The sequence below is a fragment of the Sprattus sprattus genome (genome assembly GCF_963457725.1).
Source record: "Sprattus sprattus genome assembly, chromosome: 3".
Taxonomy (NCBI): domain Eukaryota; kingdom Metazoa; phylum Chordata; class Actinopteri; order Clupeiformes; family Clupeidae; genus Sprattus; species Sprattus sprattus.
The window spans coordinates 48,984,983-49,007,649 of NC_137922.1; the positions used below are offsets into that span (position 1 = coordinate 48,984,983).

General features: G+C 46.2%; 1 protein-coding gene and 1 pseudogene across 2 annotated transcripts; both read left to right on the forward strand.

Moving 5' to 3' along the window:
* The first annotated feature begins 808 nt into the window (after window positions 1-808).
* LOC308362821 (peroxiredoxin-like 2A) lies at window positions 809-4,688 on the forward strand (annotated as a pseudogene). The gene is made up of 5 exons (XR_013969103.1): window positions 809-953; window positions 1,223-1,314; window positions 3,320-3,460; window positions 4,007-4,174; window positions 4,575-4,688. The product of XR_013969103.1 is annotated as a peroxiredoxin-like 2A (transcript).
* A 3,482-nt stretch (window positions 4,689-8,170) lies between these two features.
* On the forward strand, window positions 8,171-22,158 carry LOC308361746 (PDZ domain-containing protein 7-like; the record flags this gene model as incomplete). Its single annotated transcript, XM_080834182.1, has 15 exons — window positions 8,171-8,342; window positions 8,906-9,043; window positions 9,498-9,672; window positions 10,043-10,219; window positions 11,168-11,315; window positions 13,806-13,866; window positions 14,099-14,413; window positions 16,347-16,511; window positions 16,751-16,878; window positions 17,122-17,213; window positions 17,575-17,666; window positions 18,109-18,180; window positions 18,538-19,137; window positions 19,822-19,922; window positions 22,015-22,158. The coding sequence occupies 15 exons, from the start codon at window positions 8,171-8,173 to the stop codon at window positions 22,156-22,158; spliced, it is 2,580 nt and encodes an 859-aa protein (XP_080690308.1).
* Between the last annotated feature and the right edge of the window lie 509 nt (window positions 22,159-22,667).

Below are 22,667 nucleotides of genomic sequence, written 5' to 3' on the forward strand. Positions count from 1 at the left end.
AATAAATACTACTTTACATAGGAACTAGAAAAAGTGCAGGAATGTAAGTGCAAGTGCTAGAGAGGGACGCCCCTGCTCTGGTAGTGCTAGGCAGTTCGTTCCACCAACGTGGAACTAAAACAGCGTACAGTGACACAGAGTTTAGCACTTCTTTCCCCCAAGAAACCAGACTTTGGCTTACACAGTGCACTGCCAAATCGTTTAAAGCCTATGTGCGGTTTTTTTCCAGACTACAAACCACAAATGCTGCTAGTGGCAGTAAAGTAGTTGTCATTCTGTGAATAGACGCATAGATAAACTTTATATCTAGGAATAGAGACTTGTCCTGGAACCAACGACGGTATCGAAGTACGAGGGAAATGCTTTACACTTCAAAACTTTAAAACAGCCAGTTAGAGCCTACTTCAAAAAGGCCAAAAATATCTGCGAATAACATTCAAATCTGCACGCAAAACAGTACAGTCTGTGTCCAAGATAGGCTAATTAGAGAGTTGTAGGCTACGTCACCTGTTGAACTTCACAGTTCAAACACAATCAGGACTAGCCCACTAAAGCCAAATTTAGTAACCGACCCATGCCCCCATTTGGACATATTTCTTTGTGCCACTTTTCTACACAATCCTAAAGAAAATAAATGGTTGTGTAATACTTGAACAACGCCGTGTTGTAGGACAAGTTGCACAACTATAAACGATTAGCGCCGTGAATGATTAAGACCTCGTGAGGGAGTTGGTTCGTGAAGAGCAGCGGCTGATCTTGTGATTTGGGCAGCACGACTTCCATCCATCGAGAACACTGCACCGGCAGCATGGAACTAGTGAGTCGGACCGTGGTGTCTGTAGCCTCGGTGATTGCTGATCTTCTACGTTCCTTTACGGATATATTTCTTACCCAGCCTCTCGAAGCCACGCTGCGCTACTTGGAAGAAAGCGAGCTCAAAACGCTGGATGAAGGTTAGCCGGTTTGTCTGTTTACAAAATAAGGCGCCCCTATTTAATTGTTTCTTCGTATCGTTCAAAGAAACATATAGGTATACGTATACGTATAGAACTTTAAAAAAAAAAAAAAAAAATAGAAATGGAAACCCAGTTTTTAAGTCTGAAATGGCCGATGTACTACGCGATTACTTTCAATGAAACTCAGTGTTTTGATTAAATAATGATGTTTCTTCATGTAGATACATAAAGCCCTTTTATATTCCCGTTTGTATGGTGTCACACAGAGCAGCGAACACTGAAGGCGCAGACTCTTTGGGAGAAGTCTGGAGCTGTGGTTATGGCAGTGAGACGGCCTGGATGATTTTTGTGCAGAGAGGTAACAGCCTGAACACACGCGCACACAGTACTATACTGTCCGATGTTAAATTTCAAGACTGCTAAGTGGACTTTTGTTATTGTGTGACTGATCCAGCAGTGTTATTGAATTGATATGGACTTTTGCAGCAAGTCTATATGAATGTTTGTCATCAGCTTATAATTAGCTGTATATGATTTAGATGTTGTCTCTAACTGGTGTGAATAAGTCTGATGATGCATGATATGAGTAAGTCCAGTTATCAGTATCTAGAACTGTGTGTGTGTGTGCAGGGTTTTTCCTGCATAGAGAAAATTTCGGCGCGCGCCTAAGCCGTTTTCCCGTGCGCCTATGAAAAATCCCGAGCGCCTAAATAAAAAAAAAAAGAGTCTGCGATTTAAAAAAAAAAAAAAAAAACTGTCATCCAATTCAGTTTAACGGTGTTTTGAGCCCTCACGTTGAATTCAAGACAGCAGCAGCAGATCCCGCCTCCCACCCCCTCAGCCAATCATTGAACAGAGGCTTCTCCAAGTTGCCAGTTTAGAGAAGATGTTAGTTAAAAATGTTGTCCGACCTATTAGCACCATAGACATCCTATTAGCACCCACGACCTATAAACACCTACGCGCTGGTACACGTTACTTAATATAGATTTCGGTGTCAATCAGGATAACGGATTTTAAACAATATACGCTCCAGCCCAAAAGGGGTATTTAAATTGTATGTGTGCACAACATTACAGTTGTTGAACGTTATTAAGTGTAGCTACTAGACAGCCATTTATTTCTGTGTGTACAAACTGTCATGGAACGAACTGAGCTAATTCGATTTCGCAACGAGAACTTGTGAGGGTCATACAGTTTTCAACCGACACCGATACCTCTATCCCTCTTTAAATTGAGGTTTACCCGCTTATCACAGGGACGACAGCTGACGACCGAGTGAGGAGATGTTCACGAGAGATTACGGATTTTGGTAGAGATCATACTTGGTCATATCGGTAATGTTTGGCTAATCTCTTGACACGTACCACAGGTAGGCTTAAATCACGATTGGATCTTGATACACAATACCTCGTGTATCAGCTCATTTTGCGTGTTGGTCTACTACACAACGGGATAAAACCGAAAACATGTTTCAGTTGAAATCCAAACAAGTTACTTGTCGTAATCTAGACACCCACCGCTACTGAAATATTTAAAATTGATTGATTAAAGATTTTTCTATCTATCAAGGTTTATAACTGTTTGTCACCTTTTTAATAGCTTGGGTGTTAATAGTGTTTACTATAACATTAATAAGTGGTGTTAACATAACGTCACTTATTGTATGGCATAAATATTATTCTAAAACACCTTCACTAGTTGTTTTAAGCAGATTTGTAAGCATATCATCACGTATGCAATGCATGTCAGCGAATATGTTCTGAATAGTAGCCTATGTTTCAAGTAGGCTACAGCCAAGCCCTCGTTCTGTTTTCATCAATAGTAATCGAGTTGATAAGTCTGATCTCTATGCAACTGTGAGGTGCGCGAATGGACAGAGCGGCCAGCTGCCAATCACTTAATTACTCAACCTGCGTATGCAACCTGACTTCATCAGTCGGCGGTTTCAATATTTATGGCGCTCCATTTCTGACCACTGGTTAGTCCTAGATTCTATTGATATAGATTTCAGTAGTTTGCATATATATATGAGGTAAACCTTGATAATCTTTGAACCATACATGATAGCACCATGGGGCTTGGACTATTGTCAATGTATTAGCCTATTGTCGATTTTGATTTAAAGTGGAAGCAAAATGATAACCTCAAGCATATCCTCCATTATTTATGAAATGTAAGAAAAGGGGAAAAAAAAGACTTTGATGTCTGCTAATACGGTGATAGACAAGACAGACTGTGCGCGCGCAGCGCGCAATTTTTTTTGGGGTGCACCGAAGAGCCATTTTGACCCAGGAAAAACCCTGGTGTGTGTGTGTGTGTGTGTGTGTGTGTGTGTGAACTGTGTGTGTGTCTATGTGCAGGAGGCCTCTGTGTTGTCCTCTCTGAAGCCCCAGCTGGATGAGTTGGGCATCCCTCTGGTTGCCGTGGTGAAGGAGAACGTTGGAAAGGAGGTGCAGAAATTCCAACCCTACTTCAACGGCGAGATCTACTTAGACGAGAAGGTGCCATCTTAGCCTCTAAAACTCTGCTGTTCATAACATTCACAGAGGCCAAGCGGCTCTTGTCAATGCCATGGTTTGTCTCTTAATAAAGCCAAGTCATGTGTTTTCACACAGTGGCTATGTTTCCTGGAGAGAGTCAGGGCTCTTGATGGTGTCCCACTTAAACAGCTGCAAGATATTTTTTTTTTAGGTTTGTCAGAAGAAATAACTAAAATCATAAACTTTATCGTCTTAGATATGAGTGTTATGGTCATCATGTTAGTAGAGATACACCTGGCTGCACCATTAGAAAGGGGTCATGCTGTTAAATCCTTACTCCGCAAAATGTGGAGATGAACACAAATGTGTAAGTTGTTTGTGTGCTCATTTTAATAAAGCCCTCCCTGCCCATTCCAACCACATACATACCCTGGAACCAGGATCCCGACCTTTGACCTCAGATTATGCAGTGAACGTTAGCCTCAGAGGTGGCTGTAGCCCCAGCGGTAACTATCCCTGCAGGGCCTGAACTAGGGATTGAACTACTGACCTTGTTTCTCTTTCCAGCGGCGGTTCTTTGGGCCTCGGGAACGTAAAATGGGTCTGTCTGGGTTCCTCCGGACTGGCGTTTGGAAGAACGGTTATCGGGCTTTTAAGAACGGTTTCCTGGGGGGAAACGTGTACGGAGAGGGTTTTGTCATGGGCGGAGTGTTTGTCATTGGACCAGGGAGTCAAGTAAGTCCATGTGATATTTCATCCATAAATTAGCCTTAATTTGATTGGCTCTCCCTCACCCTCAACATCCCCTTCTCAGACCTGCCCTGATGCACACACTTTCTCAGTCTTTCTCTCCCTCTTAGACACAGATAAGAGAGCCATAAACAATGCAAATAAATCAAACTTTGAACTTTTTATCCAGTAATTTTTGATTGATGATTTTAATAATTGTCATTATCATAATTTTTTATTTATTTATTTGTTGTTGTTTTTTTGTACTTTATCTGAGTTTTTATGTTTCTTTGATGTCTATTTTTATGTGCATGTAATTTATTTGAGCTGCATTATTTTGCATGAAAGGTGCTATATAAATAAAGGTTTATTATTATTATGGCAAACCCTTTGACCCTTTTCTTAGGGAATCCTCCTTGAGCACAGAGAGCTGGAGTTTGGGGACATGGTCAATATCCGCCATGTGGCCAACGCAGTACGTGAAATCAACAAGGAGCCTGTGCCTGGGCCGGAGAACTAGCACAGACCAGGGCTTCCACATTGACCAGAGGGATTATTCACTTGAACCTTGAGAGAATGTCTGCGGTTGAGAAACCTCAGCAAATCTCCCCTGGGGAATTTTTCTCCTTGGGCAATGTGGACTTGCCTGGTTGCTTAATATCCTAAGAAGGGCTGGAGGTTGGCTGTGCTGTACAGCTGATGAGGGGTTGTGGGGTAGTGCCTATGATGGACTGTTTCTAAAATCTTTTTGACCAAGCAGTCTTGATGTTTTCACACTCTCACTTGCTCAAGTTAATGCAGTACAGCCAGACAGAACAGAGGAAAGTGTATTGCTGACAATAAATAACTGACACAACTATTTGTTTTGTGTCTGGTGACTTTTTGAGCGGATGTGTCTTTGAAACCTTATCACTGCTCAAGCAAGTGGCTTCTCAGTACCACAGGGCTCATCTTTTAGGAGGTTTTACCACTTACTCTGAGTTAATTTACCCAGGTTTGTCACTAACCCCCACCACTGAATCAGTGAAAAGAAAAGGAATTGTCTTTGTCACTACTCTTCAGGTGTACCATGCCATGACACTGAGCAGTGATCTACTGTTACTACTGGCATTTCTAAAGTCAGGTTGATTATCTTGTTTGATTTTTAAAAACAAAATAGTCACTTTGTAGTCACAAAGTGTTTTTTTTTTTCTCATTTAAAATGAGTCATCCATCTTATGTCCAGTGGCTGCAACTTAACTTTTGTCTCCTTACTGCTTGGATTACATCCAGGCCACATGCTCCCCCCTCGTGAACATCCTGTTTATAAAAGAGCAAATAATTAAGTAAAGAGCTATGAAATATGAAACGGTAATGTCTAAGGCTGCAAAGAGCCAAAGACCTTGTTTGGGATAACAAAGCACAACAGTGGCCTATCACATACTGCCACAGGCTGAGGCTGCATGCTCTGTTTGCAATTTCAATGTAATGTGCTTTATAGGCATGCCAGGGCAGTGAACAGTGTTACCAAAGCAGTCTAAAAGAACACATTTTTAGAAACATATTTTGACCCTTTTTTAAAGCAAGCTGGATGGACGAGTTCAAGCAGTGTTGATCTCTCAAAAGCCACAGGAGGAGAAATGGTGCCATATGGGCGGAGTAGGAATAGATTATAAATCATTAAGATCTGAAGTGTGCTTGATCAATCACACTTATAAAAAAAAGGATGAACTAAACCAGGGTAAATAAAATGAAACGAACAAACAGTATGGGTTAATATACATTAAGAGAACTTTGAAACATTTTTTTTAGAAAGTAATGTCATCCCACTATTCAGTTTTTTGTTGACTTCTTCTGTATTTGAGTGCAAAGTATTTAATCTGACTGGGTGAAGAATCTGACGCTGATGATCCATCTCTGGTCTGCCACTGTTCTACGCCCAAACAGGCACAGAGCTATTCACTGTCAGGACATGAAACCTGTGGCTCTTTGTCAGTGACCACTATGTTCCAGTAGGGGGAGCTCCTCAGCTTTAATGTGTGGTTTGTGGTTGACGGGCCAGCTCATGATTGCCATAAAATACTACTACTGGATGGTAACAGACTTCGAAGTAAGTTAGAGTTTAGAGGTTCGTTTTTTCTGAAAGTGAATTTAATTAATATACACAGAACTGAACCGAAAGGAATTGATTAGGTGGATACAATTGAGACGATGTTATCAAGCTCATGGTGTGTTTTGCAACTGTGTTCACCACCTTAAACTGAAGGCTAGTTATAGTAGTACAATTACAATGGTTCTTAGGTAGAATGTCATCACAGATGCGGTGGGATCCTTCCAGGAATTAGAACCCTTGAGAAATGCCTGCATAGGCATTTTCTGTAAGACTGGCGTCTCCAGTAGCCAATGAGAGGCGCGCCCCGGCTCATAAGTGTGTTCAAGAAAACCAATCCGTTGCCAGGGGGCAGGAATTACCCTATGTAATGAGTGCACTTCACTTACGTCGATGTTAATGAGAGGTTATTCGGCTCAACTGAGATACAGGTAAGGTTTTGGCTAGTATTTTAGAGTCAACATAGGTAATGAACAAAATGCATAACCTGTGTGTGAAGGATACTTGCCCACATCTCTTTGGCTGTTTAGTTGTCTGTATTTATTGTTTTAGCTCTAATGATTATGCAGCCTACACGTTACGGTACTGTAACTTAGCCTGCATACTAATTTGTGGTAACGACACAGCGTATTTAGACTATTTCTGTTGAGGTGTGGAGTTCGAAGTTCCTTTCTATCCCACCTAAACGGTATTCCTCCCTAAACGGTGTTTGTTTTGAGTCCGATGTATTTGGTCACCATGTGCTCCTGTCTGGAAGAATGGCACAGTATTTACAGTACCGAACGTTTTCAAATGACGTTTATATTTCATTGGCTACTTTTCCACGTAACAAACAGGCAGGCAACGTTTATCAAAGGTAGTTTATGCTGCAGTAGTCTACTGTGGCTTTCTTATGCAACAGGTGCGTGGCGATACTGCTGTTGGTTGTCACGTTCTTGCGCTGTCCGAGGTGCTGACGGCTGCGGGGGAATTCGGCGCCCGACAGTGACGCCACCGTCCGTCCTCACGCAAGCAGGGCATATAAAGTACATATAAGTGCATAGGGCATATAAGTACAATAAAGGGCCCCGGCGAAATCCATGTGACTGTTTCTATGTGGGACAGGACGAGTGGACTTGAACAGTCTATTTCGTATGCAGGACAACAAATCAACCAGGGTAAAGATACTCTCTGTTGCTTGCTATTTACATCAGCAGCACAATGAAAAATAGATGATATCTCTTGACTACAAATTAAAGTACTTTCACAGGACAACCTGTTCCTTTAGCTTACTTCCAAGTTTTACTTTTGTTTTTGTTTCTGGCTCATGGTGTGCAGTGAGACAGACGGGAGCCAAGCCATGACTCACAGGCTTAGAGGGAGGCTCATGTGATCTTGAGCTGCTGTGATGATGAGGAGGAGAAGGATGATGATTGTGGCTCCATTGCCTCGCTGACATCTCCATTACTCTTTGGGAGGATTTTGGTACGCTACCTAAATAAGTAGTCCATGAATAACCGCAAACTGATCAAGAGTATTGTTCAAATTGAAAATCTGCAATGTGTGACAGTTTACAGTAAAGCCCTTTCATTATTTTTGACAAATCTCTATTATTTCAATATAAAAGCCTTATACTTTACTTCAATCATTTCTGAACTTTTGTTATGTCCATATACAGAATCTATGTAAATAATGTGTAACATGTAACACAAATATGTATACAAACACAATATGTACACGAACACAATAGTTTATATAAAATAAGTAACATGAATAAAATCATTCAATAAACAGTGATATACGTAAGTAGCAGGTGATTTAAACAGAGATGCAAGCCTTTCAACCCCCCCCCCCCCCCCCCCCCCCCCCTCTCTCCCCGCCTGCAGAGTGGAATGGACGAGCAGCGGTGACATCAGCGGGCACACTTCAGCGCCATGGCGCACTCTTCTGGCTCCGCCCCTCGGAAGCCCGCAACCTCCTCCCAGGGGGTACACGCAGCCCCGCCCACAGTGGTGCGCAAGCAGCAGCAACAGCTGCGGAGTCGCCGTGGCGATCGCTCGGCCTCCCCCATGGGCCGTGTCATTTTGATCAACACCCCCGAGGAGGGTAAGAAAGGCCACCAGTGATTGGCCCAAACTACCCTTTCTCTAGTCTAGTTCACTACCCTTTGTCTGGTCTAGTCTAGTCTAGTTCACTACAGGTATGTGAACTTGCACTAGTTTCTCCCTGACAGTGTGAAACAGGCACTATCATATCACAATATCGTATTAAAATATTTACTGTCCATGCATAACTGAGGTTACAGGAAACCTAAGTGGTTTGTTTGGTGACAGTCTTGGAGAAAAAGGCTGTGCCGTGTCTGCTATGAAGAAACCCTCAGGTTCTAATCAGAACTCGGAACTCTCTGAGGAAGGGTGTTTTATGTGGCTTTCTTCATTCTCAGGGGGATTCAATTGTCTATGATGAACATTTGTGTGACATAAATATATCACATTTATGTGATACTGTATTATTACTCACTGTGGTGATTGTGATACTGTATTATAACTTCCTGTGGTTTGGTGTTAAGCGGTGGTTGTGGTACTGTACTATTTCTCCTGTGGGGTGGTGTGGTGTTAAGCGGTGGTTGTGATACTGTACTTTAACTCCCTGTGGTGGTGTGGCGTTAGGCGGTTCGGAGAGCGAGGACATCCACACCATAACGGTGGATAAGAGCACTGATGGCCGGCTGGGCTTCAGCGTGAGGGGCGGCTCGGAACACGGCCTCAGCATCTTCGTCAGCAAGGTGGAGGACCACAGCTCTGCAGGTGGGGTGTAAATTTGATGTAAATTACCTCTGATGTACAGGAGGGATGTCTAATGACTGTGTGATGGAAAGTCATAGTTTTAAAAGTTGTGCGTTTTGTGGTCCCTTAGCCTGTACTTGGTTAGGGTCTCTCTCTGACCGTAGAGAGATATTCTGCCGATTCCACTCTCTGGTCAGGGCCAGATAACAATCTAATCTACTTTGGCTTTTAGTTTCTCCTGTCCAATGTTCCAAATAGGTTTCTTTGCATTGCAGTGTAACTTGGGTTACTGTGATCATCTCAGCATCTCTCTCTCTCTCTCCCCACCCTATCCCCCCCCCTCTCTCTCTCTATCTCTCTCCCCCATCTCACTCTCTCTTTCTCTCTCTCTCTTTCTCTCTCCCCCTTTCTCTCTCTCTCACTCACTCCTACCCCCCTCTTTCTCTCTCTCTCCCCTCTTTCTCTCTCTCTCTAGTGCATGCGGGGCTGCATGTGGGGGATAAGCTGGTGGAGGTGAATGGCGTGAGCCTGGAGAACATCACGATGGGCAGTGCGGTGAAGGTCCTCACGGGGAACCAGCGGCTCCGTATGGTGGTGCGGCGTGTGGGGAAGGTGCCCGGCATCCGCTACTCTAAGGAGAAGACCACATGGTGCGGGCAGAGCCTTCAAACGGCATCACATTTGACTGTTTGTGTAACTAGGTGCCTGTATATATATATATATTCATGTGGCTTTTTGTATTTGTGTGTGTATGTGGGTGTATAACTCTGTTTGTGTGTGTGTGTATGTGTCTGTATGTATGTGTGTGTGCTCCCGTCTTTGTGTGTGTTTGTGTGTGTGTGTGTGTGTGTGTGTGTGTGTGTGTGTGTGTGTGTGTCTGTCTCTGTGTTTGTGTGTTCATATGTGTTATGTGTGTTCATATGTGTTTTGTGTGCGCGTGCGTGTGTGTGTGTGTTCATATGTGTTGTGTGTGCACCCGATGTGTGTGTGTGTGTGTGTGTGTTCATATGTGTTGAACAGGGTGGATCTGATCCACCGCCGCATGGTGGTAGAGGAGGTGGGAGCGACTCCCTCTGAGTCCAGCAGTGACAGCGCCCTGCGCAGGATAGTGCACCTCTACACCACCTCTGACGACAGCTGCCTCGGATTCAACATCCGCGGAGGGAAGGAGTTCGGCCTTGGCATCTACATCTCAAAGTAGGAGAGACAGAAAGGCCGTGTGTGTGGTTTGGGTTTGGATATCTTGTCCCGTATGTACGGATGCACCGATACTGATACCAGTACCAGGTAACGGGCCAATACTTTGCTGATAGATTTGTATTTGTAGACATTCTCAGCAAATTTGTAAGAACTTATATCAGTACTCAGTATTGAAAGGTATCAACAAAGAACTTGTTACAATTACTGTTGCCTCACAGCAAGAAGGCCCTGGGTTTGAATCCCGGTCGTTCCAGGGCCTTTCTGTGTGGAGTTTGCATGTTCTCCCGTGCCTGTGTGGGTTTACTCCGGGTACTCCGGTTTTCCCCACCACCATCATAAAGACATGAATATGAATGAATGTTGGTGGTGGACGGAGGGGCCCTAGTCGCTGATTGGTTGCCTCGCTTCTGTTAGTCTGCCCCAGGGCAGCTGTGGCTACTGATGTAACTTACCACCACCGGTATGACTGTGTCTGAATGACTACTGGACTCTGTAAAGGGACTTCAAGTACTTAGAGAAGCGCTATATAAGATTGAATATGATTGATTAATTGTCGGGATAACTAAGTTGTAGTACAGTGATCCACATACTCTGTTTTGAGCGGTCCAAAGTGTGGAATTGAAATAATACAACAGACAAAAAAATGAAAAAAGTTGAATGGGCCAACCAAACATTTGCATGTCACTTAATTTCTGTATAATGCCCGCTGCGTAAAAATGTATGACCAATATGGGCATCAGGTTTGGTGCTTCTAATTCACATCTTTCATATCATTCCACAAGTAGTGCAGTCATTTAACGTAACGGAAAGTCCTTGTATCTTGAAGTCAGCATGTAATGGGTTGTTACGCAAGACCTGACACTTTAAAGTTCTAGAGATACAAAGGAAAGACACTGGTTGATCTGTGTGTTGACCTTTGCCCCCTGTGATGCGTTTCCTGCGCAGGCTTGACCCTGGTGGTTTGGCGGAGCAGAATGGCATTAAGATGGGGGATCAGATCCTGGCAGCCAACGGTGTCAGCTTCCAGGACATCAGCCACAGCCAGGCCGTAGAAGTGCTCAAGAGCCACACACACATCATGCTCACCATCAAGGTAAACACACACACACACACACACACACACACACACACCATGCTCACCATCAAGGTAAACACGCACACACACACACACACACACCATGCTCACCAGTGAGTGCCCATTCTGCCCTTAATGACATGATTGATAGGAGAGGATGGAGCACGGATGTGTAGAAGGGGAAACCCCGTCTCAAACAGGAGGAGGAAGAGAGTAGAGGAGAGGAGAAGAGAAGATGACTAGAGATAAAGGGCTTAATGAACACATAGCTGCCAAGCATCTGTCAGTCTCCAGTTAACACAATCTCTCTCCCTCTCTCTCATTCTCTCAAACTCACTCACTCCTCTCTCTCTCTCTCACTCACTCTCCCTCTCTCTCTCTTTTCATTCTCTCATTCTTTTGGAACTCTTGAGCAGTTCCATTTCATCTTTGTTCCATGCAACACACATGCACTACATTTCGACTTACACCTACACTTACACAGGCACACACACACACAGTTTTATACACGCACATATACACACACACACTGCCTGTCACACACATACAAACACACACACACACACACACACACACACACACACTGCCTGTCACACACATACAAACACACACACACACACACACACACTGCCTGTCACACACATACAAACACACACACACACACACACACACACACACACACACTGCCTGTCACACACATACACACGCACATATACACACACAATGCCTGTCTCACACACTGCCTGACACACACACACACACACACACTTTTATACACGCACATATACTCACACTCTCACACACACACACACACACACTCTCACACACACACACACACACACACACACACACACAAGCACACACAGACATACACACACCTTCACCTGAGAGGAGTTTTGTGACAGCTGGCAAGCTGTGTCCTCATCTCTCTGTGCGTTGCGATGCATTGCGGTGCGTAACGGCACTCAGTGCGCTCGCGCTCTGCCTCTCTAGTTTCCCATGCTGAGGAATGACCTCGTGCATTATTCACAACGATGCTCCGGAGATCAGGTGTGGAGCTCGGGGCCAAACACTCCTCCTGCCCCCACTCACCTCCTGCCCCCACTCACCTCCCTACCCACACACCTCCTACACCCACACACCTCCTGCCCCCACTCACCTCCTGCCCTCACACACCTCCTGCCCCCACACACCTCCTGCCCCCACTCACCTCCTGCCCTCACACACCTCCCTACCCACACACCTCCTACACCCACTCACCTCCTGCCCTCACACACCTCCTTCACCCACACACCTCCCTACCCACTCACCTCCTACACCCACACACCTCCTTCACCCACACACCTCCCTACCCACACACCTCCTGCCCCCACACACCTCCTGCCCTCACACACCTCCCTACCCACACACCTCCTGCCCTCACACACCTCCTGCCCCCACACACCTCCTGCCCTCACACACCTCCCTACCCACACACCTCCTACACCCACACACCTCCTACACCCACACACCTCCTGCCCTCACACACCTCCTGCCCCCACACACCTCCTGCCCTCACACACCTCCCTACCCACACACCTCCTACACCCACACACCTCCTACACCCACACACCTCCTGCCCTCACACACCTCCCTACCCACACACCTCCTACACCCACACACCTCCTGCCCTCACACACCTCCCTACCCACACACCTCCCTACCCACACACCTCCTGCCCCCACTCACCTCCTCCCCTCACACACCTCCCTACCCACACACCTCCCTACCCACATACCTCCTGCCCCCCCTCACCTCCTGCCCTCACACACCTCCCTACCCACACACCTCCCTACCCACACACCTCCTGTCCCCACTCACCTCCTGCCGTCACACACCTCCTGCCCCCACTCACCTCCTTCACCCACACACCTCTCTGCCCCCTCACTCTTCCCTGCCCCCACACACCACCCTGACCTCTAGGCTTTTCTTTTCCTCTCCTCTCCAGTCCTCTTCCCTCCTCTATCCTCCTGTCCCCTTCTCTCTCCCCTCCTCTCCTGTCTCCTTCTCTTTTCCCCTCTCTTCTCCTCCCTCCTCCATCTCCTCTCCACTCTTCTCCTCTCTCCTTGTCTCCTCTCCCCTCCTCTACTCTCTCTCTTCCTGTGACCTGTGTTTAAGTCCAGGGTGTTTCCGAGTGAAAATAAAATTGAATCACAGCAATCGTTCTTACCATCTACCATAACACGACTCCCTACCTCCAGGCAAGACTTTGAGACATTAAATAGAGTGCATTTATATTTCTTCATCTGCCTTTGTCATGTTCTGAATCCCTGTCCAAAGGGATCTCACTAAAGTAGCCCAGTGCAGCACTCTGTGATTCAGAAATTATTTATCACTACAAAGAGGTAACATAAGCCAGTCTGAGCTTGTTAGGAAGGATATCTTGGAGAGAAAAAAGGTGTGTTGTATTCTAACCCTCTGCTTGTGTGTGTGTGTTTGTGTTTGTGTGCGCCTGTTTGTGTTTGACAGGAAACTGGGAGATATCCGGCCTATAAGGAGATGGTGGCAGAGTACAGTTGGCTCAAACAGTGTAAACATCATTTTATTGGACACACACACACACACACACACACACACACTTTGTGTTTGTGTTTGTAGCTTTAACTATAGTTGCTGAGCTTTATAAAAAATACCTATAATAAGAACATACATTGTGTTGGCTGTACTTTACTTGGTAGTTGTTGGCATGTTTGTTCAAGCATTCTCTGTCTGTGTGTATGTGCATCTGAGTATTCCTCATTTCTATCCCCCCCCCCCTTCAGCACCCCAGTCGTCCCCCCAGGGCTCCGACTCGATGTCCACGGCCTCCTCGCTCTCCTCCGGCACCCCCCTGAGCTCCCTCAGTGGTCTCTCCCAGATGCTGCTGGCGCCAGCAGGGGAGATGGTGGAAGCATCCATGCAGACCGACGCCGCAGGGGGGTCCAGCAGCCGCTCCCGGGGGGCCTTGGAGCTCCTACAGGACACGTTGATTGGAGGGGGAGGCCGGGGGGGCGAGTCCAGGAAGAACTCCCTCCTGATGGCCCTCAGTCGACCCAGCCCTCCAATCAGACGCACGCAGAGTCACATGACCGTGACAGGTGAGGAGTTGGCAGGAAGCGGGTGTGTGTGTGTTTGAGAGACTGGCTCTTATCCAATGGAAATGTGTGTGTGTGTGTGTGTGTGTGTGTGTGTGTGTGTGTGTGTGTGTGTGTGGGTGTGGGTGTGTGTGTGTGTGGGTGTGTGTGTGTGAAACCTGTATGGTGAGGGGACTCATGAAACTGTGTGGGGGGGGGGGGGGGGGGGATATTCAGTGCCATGTATTCATAACCTGATGAAACTGGTATGACTGGCTACTGGCCATTCTGGAGTCTTACAAATAAATGTAAGTGAATTTACCTAGGTAGCTAGCAGTCCACGTGAATAATAAGAATGTGCATTTGTGTTAAACAATCCCTGCTGAGCTGGGCTGTGCTGGGCTGGACTGTGCTTTGCTTCTGACCTCCTTCTGACAGAGGAGTGTAGTGGAACTAGCTAGGTACTCAGCAGTCAGTCAGTGTGAACTTGGTTTAGGTACTCCACTGTGTTGAATAGGAGTCACGCTGGGTGCCCACGGTACATATGTCTTGCGTTTAATCGCTATGCGACAAGTCGCCTGGGGGGCGTGGTCAGAAAATTCAGTTTGGCTGTAGCAATGTTCAAGTATATGAAACTTATAAGCAGCAGGCTAGCTAGCCACTATGTGCTACAATGGGTTTTCGGTTAAAGTTTTTGCGGCAAGCTAACAGTAATATTTCAGATTTCAGTTAAGATGTTGCGCTGATTACTATAATTTATAATTTGTGTATTTATTCTATCTAATCCATATATATCAGACAGTTCAATCACGGAAACGTTGTATGTAACTTATTTAGCAGCTAGCTAGCTAGCTACAATGTGTTTCAATGGGTTTTCGGTCAAAGTATCAGCGGCAAGCTAACTAATAGTTGAGAGCTTAATTTAAGACCTACAATATTCTGTTTGACCTCACAGCATTCGTGTAGCATATAAACAACAAACCAAGTCGATTACACATTTAAAAGACGTGTAGATAACCTTTATACACATAAAATATGTCCCGGTAACTGAGTCACGAGACTCCGCCACCTTGTTTCGATATTTTTTATTACTCCCGCGGTGCCCCTATGAGCTACATTGACTTTCAAATCACACACACGCCAAACTGGTTGGCTCTCAGCAGGCAGCAAGTCGCCTTCATTTGCATAGAGTAAAAAAATCCCCAACTTTCAGCAAGCAGCAGAGACGACTTTTTCCTCAGCAGGCGACAGCAGGCGACAAGTCGCTTCCATTCTATCCCAATGAGAGCAACACGATTTCGCGTCCCGAGGAGTCAGTGTGAACTTGGTTTAGGTGCTCCCACTGTGTTAAACAGCAGTCGGTCAGTGTGAACTTGGTTCAGGTACTCCACTGTGTTGAACAGCAGTCAGTGTGAAATTGGTTTAGGTACTCCACTGTGTTGAATAGGAGTCAGTGTGAACTAGGTTTAGGTGCTCCCACTGTGTTAAACAGCAGTCGGTCAGTGTGAACTTGGTTCAGGTACTCCACTGTGTTGAACAGCAGTCAGTGTGAAATTGGTTAAGTACTCCACTGTGTTGAATAGGAGTCAGTGTGAACTAGGTTTAGGTACTCCACTGTGTTGAATAGGAGTCAGTGTGAACTTGGTTCAGGTACTCAACTGTGTTGAATAGGAGTCAGTGTGAACTTGGTTCAGGTACTCCACTGTGTTGAATAGGAGTCAGTGTGAACTTGGTTCAGGTACTCCACTGTGTTGAATAGGAGTCAGTGTGAACTTGGTTCAGGTACTCCACTGTGTTGAATAGGAGTCAGTGTGAACTTGGTTCAGGTACTCAACTGTGTTGAATAGGAGTCAGTGTGAACTTGGTTCAGGTACTCAACTGTGTTGAATAGGAGTCAGTGTGAACTTGGTTCAGGTACTCAACTGTGTTGAATAGCCTGTGCTGTCCCCCCCCCCAGAGGACACGCAGAAGCAGCAGAAGAAGAAGAAGCAGGAGAGGGAGAGGGAGTCGGGACCGGAGGAGAGCAGCAGCCCCCTCCAGCGCTCCAAAACCTTTGTCAACCGGCTGTTCGGCGGCATACGCCGGAGAGACACCACTAGGGGGCGCTCCAAGTCACCCACAGGTAAGAGCAGAGCATATCTGGAGGGATATGGGACAGATGCTAAAGAAAAGCTCCTACTGCCAGAGCTTTTTATGTAGGAGTTGTTTGTTTACATGTAGTGTATGTGTCTGTGTGTGTGACTGTGTGTGTTTATGACTGTACCTGTGTGTGTGTGTGTGTATGTTTGTGTTTATGACTCTGTACCTGTGTGTGTGTGTGTGTGTTTGTGTGTGTTTCTGACTCTGTACCTGTGTGTAAAGGCAAGGATAAACCAGGTCGTCGCGTCCCTGATGCTGAGGCTCTGGCGGCGTTGGCGGCGGTGGAGGACATGTCATGGAGGTTACTCGGAGAGGACGAGGTGGCCGCCATCATGACTCTCTGTGGGAGGGTGAGTACGGCAAGAGACTGGGCCCAAACAGAGAAGAAAATTATTTCTTTATACCATCACGCACATGTCCTGCAAGAACACTTTATGGCTGTCATTTGGAAACCAGAAATTTAAAATATTAATGAAATTTAAGAAAGTCTATGTTACATTTTCAGATTTATTTCAAATAGAGTATGCCACTACTGTATATTTAGTATTTGCTCGTTCATATGAATGTATTTGCTTGTTTGTTTTTCTCTGCAGTATTTGACAGATGGTATTGTGGAGAACTTAGTGCGCCATCTGCTGGCCATCCTGGACCGTCCGGAGAAGCTGCTCTTACTGCGGGAGGTCAGGTGAGTGCTGAGTTAATGTGTTAGGGGGTCAAAGGTCATGAAATACACCCCCCCAGCCAACGTACAGGAAGATCCCTCAGCTAGATACGATGTCATTGAGGAGGAGGGTACTTGACTCTGTCAGAAGAGATCAGAATATATAATGGCGCTATAAAAATGTAATCGAATTTAATTAGAATCACAAAAAATCATATCTGTAACATATCTGTAACTGTTATACTTGGAATTTCCTCTGTGTATGAAATGTTACTTATAAATAAACTTGCCTTGCCTGCCATGTTAAGGACGCTGAGGAGATTTTTATTCAGATGCATTTAGCCAGTGACTGCGTTTGTGTGGTTGTTTTGCATGGGCGTCTCAGGCTGCTGATCCCCGTGACTGATCTTGAGCTGTTCAACAGTCTGGTGGATCACTTCGAGCAGGAGGCCTATGAGATTCTTAAGTCCCGCTCATGTGAGTAGACGAGGGACCATACATCCTTTAGAGGAGCCATATTTTCACTGCCCTAAATACTGGACTGAAGATATATTTTTTTAATTACAAATTATTCAGCTTTTTTAGATATATATCCGTTGCATATTCTCAAAATGTGAGACAAACTGCCCCTCTCCTCTCCTTGTCTTTCCCCTCCTCTTCTCTCCTCTCCTTGTCTTCCTTCTCCTCTCATCTCCCCCCTCTCTCCTTCTCTTCCCTCTCATCCTCTCTCCTCTCCTTTTCCTCCCTCTCTTCTCCTGTCCTCCCTCTCCTCTCCTCTCATTATCCTCCCTCTCCTCTCCTCTCATTATCCTACCTCTCCTCTCCTCTCATTATCCTCCCTCTCCTCTCCTCTCATTATCCTCCCTCTCCTCTCCTCTCATTATCCTCTCCTCCCCTCCTCCCCCTCCTCCCTCTATAGTGCGCTCCCCTCCTCTGCGCTCCCCTCAGTGCGGTCGGACACCACGTCGCCACCTCATCACTCCTGTTCCAGGTCAGAGTGCTTATCCTGCACCAAGACACGTTGACACTTATTCACATACCGGACACTTCTCTCTGAACTAACTTCAGTTTATTCACACGTTTACTCTTATTCACATACAAGACACTTCTATCTGAACTAACTTCAGTTTATACACACGTTTACTCTTATTCACATACTGGACACTTCTATCTGAACTACCTCTTTTTCACATAATGGACAACTCTATCCGAACTAACTTCAATTTATTCACCTATCCTGCCAAAATATCTGCATATTAATTTCCGGGAAACTCCTCCAAATGTATAGCAGTGCATGAAGCCATTTTGAGAGGTTTTACTATCATGTCTCCTGACCCCCCACCTCCAGATTTCCATGGTGGCTTTGAGCTGCAGAGTGCAGACGATGTGGAGAGGGAAAACCAGCTGCTGGAAGAGCTGGACAGGATGAGACTCTCTCAGACGCCGGATTCCCTGGACCACCCCCTGACCACCAAAGCTTTTACCCCCCTCTTGGACATCCCTGTGGACTCCCACTACGCAGTGGCCCCCACTGTACGCAGTCAAGCCAGGCCTGCCCTCCCCAACTGGCTGCTGGCCGAGAGTACCACCCCCCGCCTGCTGGAGAATGGTTCAGTCCCCCCCATTCATTTTGATTGGGAGAAGGGTCGTACCAACACAGAGAGGGGGAGGTTGCCTTTCAGGACCGGGAAAAAGGATAAGATTAAAGAGGAGAGGGAGGAGGAGGAGGAGCCGGTGTTTACTGTGGGGGGCCCGTCGAGGTACAAGAGGCCGCCACTCTTAGAGGTGTTCGGGACTCAGGCGGGCTCAGACTCAACGGAGCCCCCTGTGGTTCAGGTGGCAGAGAGGCAGCTGAACGGGCAGCAGAGACGGGGTCAGAATGGCGCAGGGCATGAAAAGGACTACAAGTTCACCACAGTCTACATCTCCAAGACCAAACAGTCCTTAGGTGAGGACACATCTTTTCATCATTAGAAATCCCACAACTTGACAGTAGTTTATTGAGATAAACAGAACAGCACAGATACATTATCTCATATGAAATAAGATGTTTGATGTATGGATTGATGTTTGGCTGTGTTCAAAGTCGTGTGTGTCAGAACCACACATATCAGGGCACATATCTGACATTTTGATTGGAAGTTGGGGTAGTTGCAGTACCCCTGAAGAACCAAAAGATGTCAGCCAAGTCTAAAGTTTAACATTTGTAGCAGTGGCTTCCTAAAAAAAAATCAGAGGGTTGTATACTAGTTCATCAAAGAGTAAGATTTAAGTTATGCGCATGTCAGTATCTCCTAAAGTATGCTTCAGTATCCTCAGTAATTGAGTATCAAATAAATATCTTTACATGTTGACTTCTCAAATTCTGATGCATTTCAATTAGAGCCATGTACCATATATTTATATTTTAAAATAGATTTGCAATTACTAAAGAAAATACCAGTGCTTGAAAAAAAATTGTGTGTGTTGTGTGTGTTGTGTGTCTGGGTGGTGTTTGTGTGTGTGTGTGTGTGTGTGTGTGTGTGTGTGTGTGTGTGTGTGTGTGTGTGTGTGTGTGTGTGTGTGTGTGTGTGTGTGTGTGTGTGTCCGGGTGGTGTTTGTGTGTGTGTATGTGTGTGTGTGTGTGGTGTAGGGATCAGTGTCTCTGGAGGGGTCGAGTCCAAGGTGCAACCAGTGGTGAAGATCGAGAAGATTTTCCCAGGAGGAGCAGCCTCCACCAGTGAAGTCCTCAGGGTAAGCGCACACACACACATGCAAACACGCACACACGTGCACACACACACACACACGCATGCACATACACACACACACACACACACACACTCACAGACACACACACACACACACACAGACACACTCACAGGCACACACACACACCCAAACACACACGCACGCAAACCTACCCTTCATTAACATGGCTCCCTCTCTTTCTCATCACACACACACACACACACACACCTACTACTAAATAACTCCTCTTACGTTCCCCTCTCTTTCTCATTAGAGGACCTGCTCTGTAGTGCGCGTCAGGAATGTGACGTGACAGAGACAACACAACCATTTTCCATAGAGTTGCATCAGGAATGCCATTTTTAATCAGCCCGTAGGTTGAATAACTTGTTGAAGGTCAAGTGTTTGAAAATAACTTAATGAAACCAAGCGTGGTTGGTTCTGTGCTCGAGTGCTGTACTGAGTTAACGCTTCATGAACCCCGGCCCCTTCTGCCCACCTGGGTCTCCACCCACCTTCCCCCTCCATCCTTCTGGGCCTACACATTGTTTATTGTGTTTGGCACATGTAATGTCATTTTTAATCGAATGCGCTAGTGAGGCGTTTTTAGGTAGAAAAAAAAAAACATTGGCAGCGTTTGCTCCAAAGAGCAGCATTGAGAGCGTGGTTGGTTCTGTGCTCGTTGGACCTTTCGTTAGTACGGAGTTAACACTTCCCTGCCCATGCCCCCACCCACCTGGGCCTCCACATTGTTCACTGTGTTTGGCTTTGTTCACATGTAATGTCATTTTTAATGAGAAGCGCTGGTGAAGCGTTTTAAGGTAGAAAAGAAAACATTGACAGCGTTGAGACGGCTGCCTGAATTCACCATCCTGCTGTGTGCTCATTTGACACTTGACCCTGTCCTCCTCTATACCGAATGAATTCATCACACACACACACACCACCCTCACACACCCCTTCCCTCCGTCTCAGGCCACATTCCATCAACCAACCTTAAAGCTGGAGTCCTCACCTGACCACACCAGCACACTTGACATGGAGCACAGCCCAGGTGCTGGCCAGCCTAACCATAACCATAACAAACTTCACCCTTGCTACACACACTTACCTGACTCAGGGAGGACTCTTTCAAACTGACCATCAATGTCCAGTCAACCTTTATGAGTGTAATTGAAGGATCCAGTAACTCTGGCTATTTCAGCCCATAAAAGTGACCGTCAGTGGCAGTTATCGTCTGGTAGTTATTGAAGGCTTTGTCGGCTTTTGTTATTTTTTCGCGAGCAGGAAACGCTGCTAAGTCCATAAAAGTGACCATCTGTCTTCAGCCCACTCTGCGTTCAAAGTTATTAAAGGACACAGCGGCCATTTTTCGAGAGAGAGCCGTGTCCAGCCCACCTTTGTGGGAGTTGGTGAGCGGCCGAGTGACTGATGTTATGTTCTGACACGAGGCAGTTACTGAAGGCTCACAGTGAGGGGAGGCGGTAATTACTCCAGGATATTCCTGACTGCTGAATCTAGGACAAGCCGACGTTAAATAACATAACAAAGATCCAGTGAAGTCCGAGGGTCTCACAAAGAGACAGGACAAATAGTGGCAAGGCCACTGTGTGTGTATGTGTGTGTGTGTGTGTGTTTGTGTTTGTATGCAAGGGTGAATATTTGTGTATGTCTGTGATCATGCTTGTTTGTGTGCTTTTACCAGTTTGTATATGTGCATCTGTGTGTGTGTGTGTCTATGCATTTCTGAATATCTATTTTTATATGTCTGTGTGCAATTAGCAGTTTCTATGTGTGTGTGATCTGTCTGTGTGAATATCTATTTTTGTATGTGTGATTATGTCTGTTTGTGTAAGTGTGCATGTCTCAGACCTGATGAGCCCTGCACATCTGAGGGATTAGTCAGGATAAGGAGTGTGAATCATGAGCACCAAAGGAGTCAACCGTTACTGTGTGTGTATGTGTGTGTGTGTGTGTCCTTTTCTAACCCTCTCCTCCTCTCTCAGGCAGGCAGGTGTGTGTGTGTGTGTATGTATATTTATATTTATCTTACCCTCTCTCATCTTATTAACCTAACCCTGTCCTGCTCTCCCAGGCTGGTTATGAGCTGGTGTCGGTGGACGGCGTGACTCTGAAGGGCGTGACCCATCTACAAGCGGTGGACATCATCCGGCAGGCCTTCAGCCACAAGGCCAAGGACCCTATGGAGCTGGTGGTCAAAGTCCCCAAAGCCCCCTGACCTGCAGCCTGGGCAGGGACACACCACCTGCTGGGCCCTCCACCCAGGACAGACCAGGTCACACACACCACATGCTGAGCCCTCCACCCGGGACAGACCAGGTCACAGACAACTGGGGACCACGGCAGCCGAGGCGAAACGGAGAAAGGCTCGGAGGAGAGAAGCACTGCCTTGAGAACGGCACGTTGAATCTCTAGGAAAAGTGAGGGAGTGGAGAGAAAAAAAAGTATTTTTCAAACAACGTCTTGAAGGCGGTGATTATGAAGATGGCCTTGACGTCTTTGTTGACGTGCGTGTGTCAAAGATGGTGCAGCATCTTTGTTGACGTGCGTGTGTCAAAGATGGTGCAGCACAGTAAGAGCCCACGCAGAGCTTTTGGGGGTTTAGGCTGAGACTGCTGAACGAGAGCCTCACGACACACCACATGCTGCATGCTGAAGACCTGACAAAGGGAAATGGCTGGAGACGGCTGGAGAGAGCAGAGGCCTTTCTCCGTCAGCCGTGCCTCA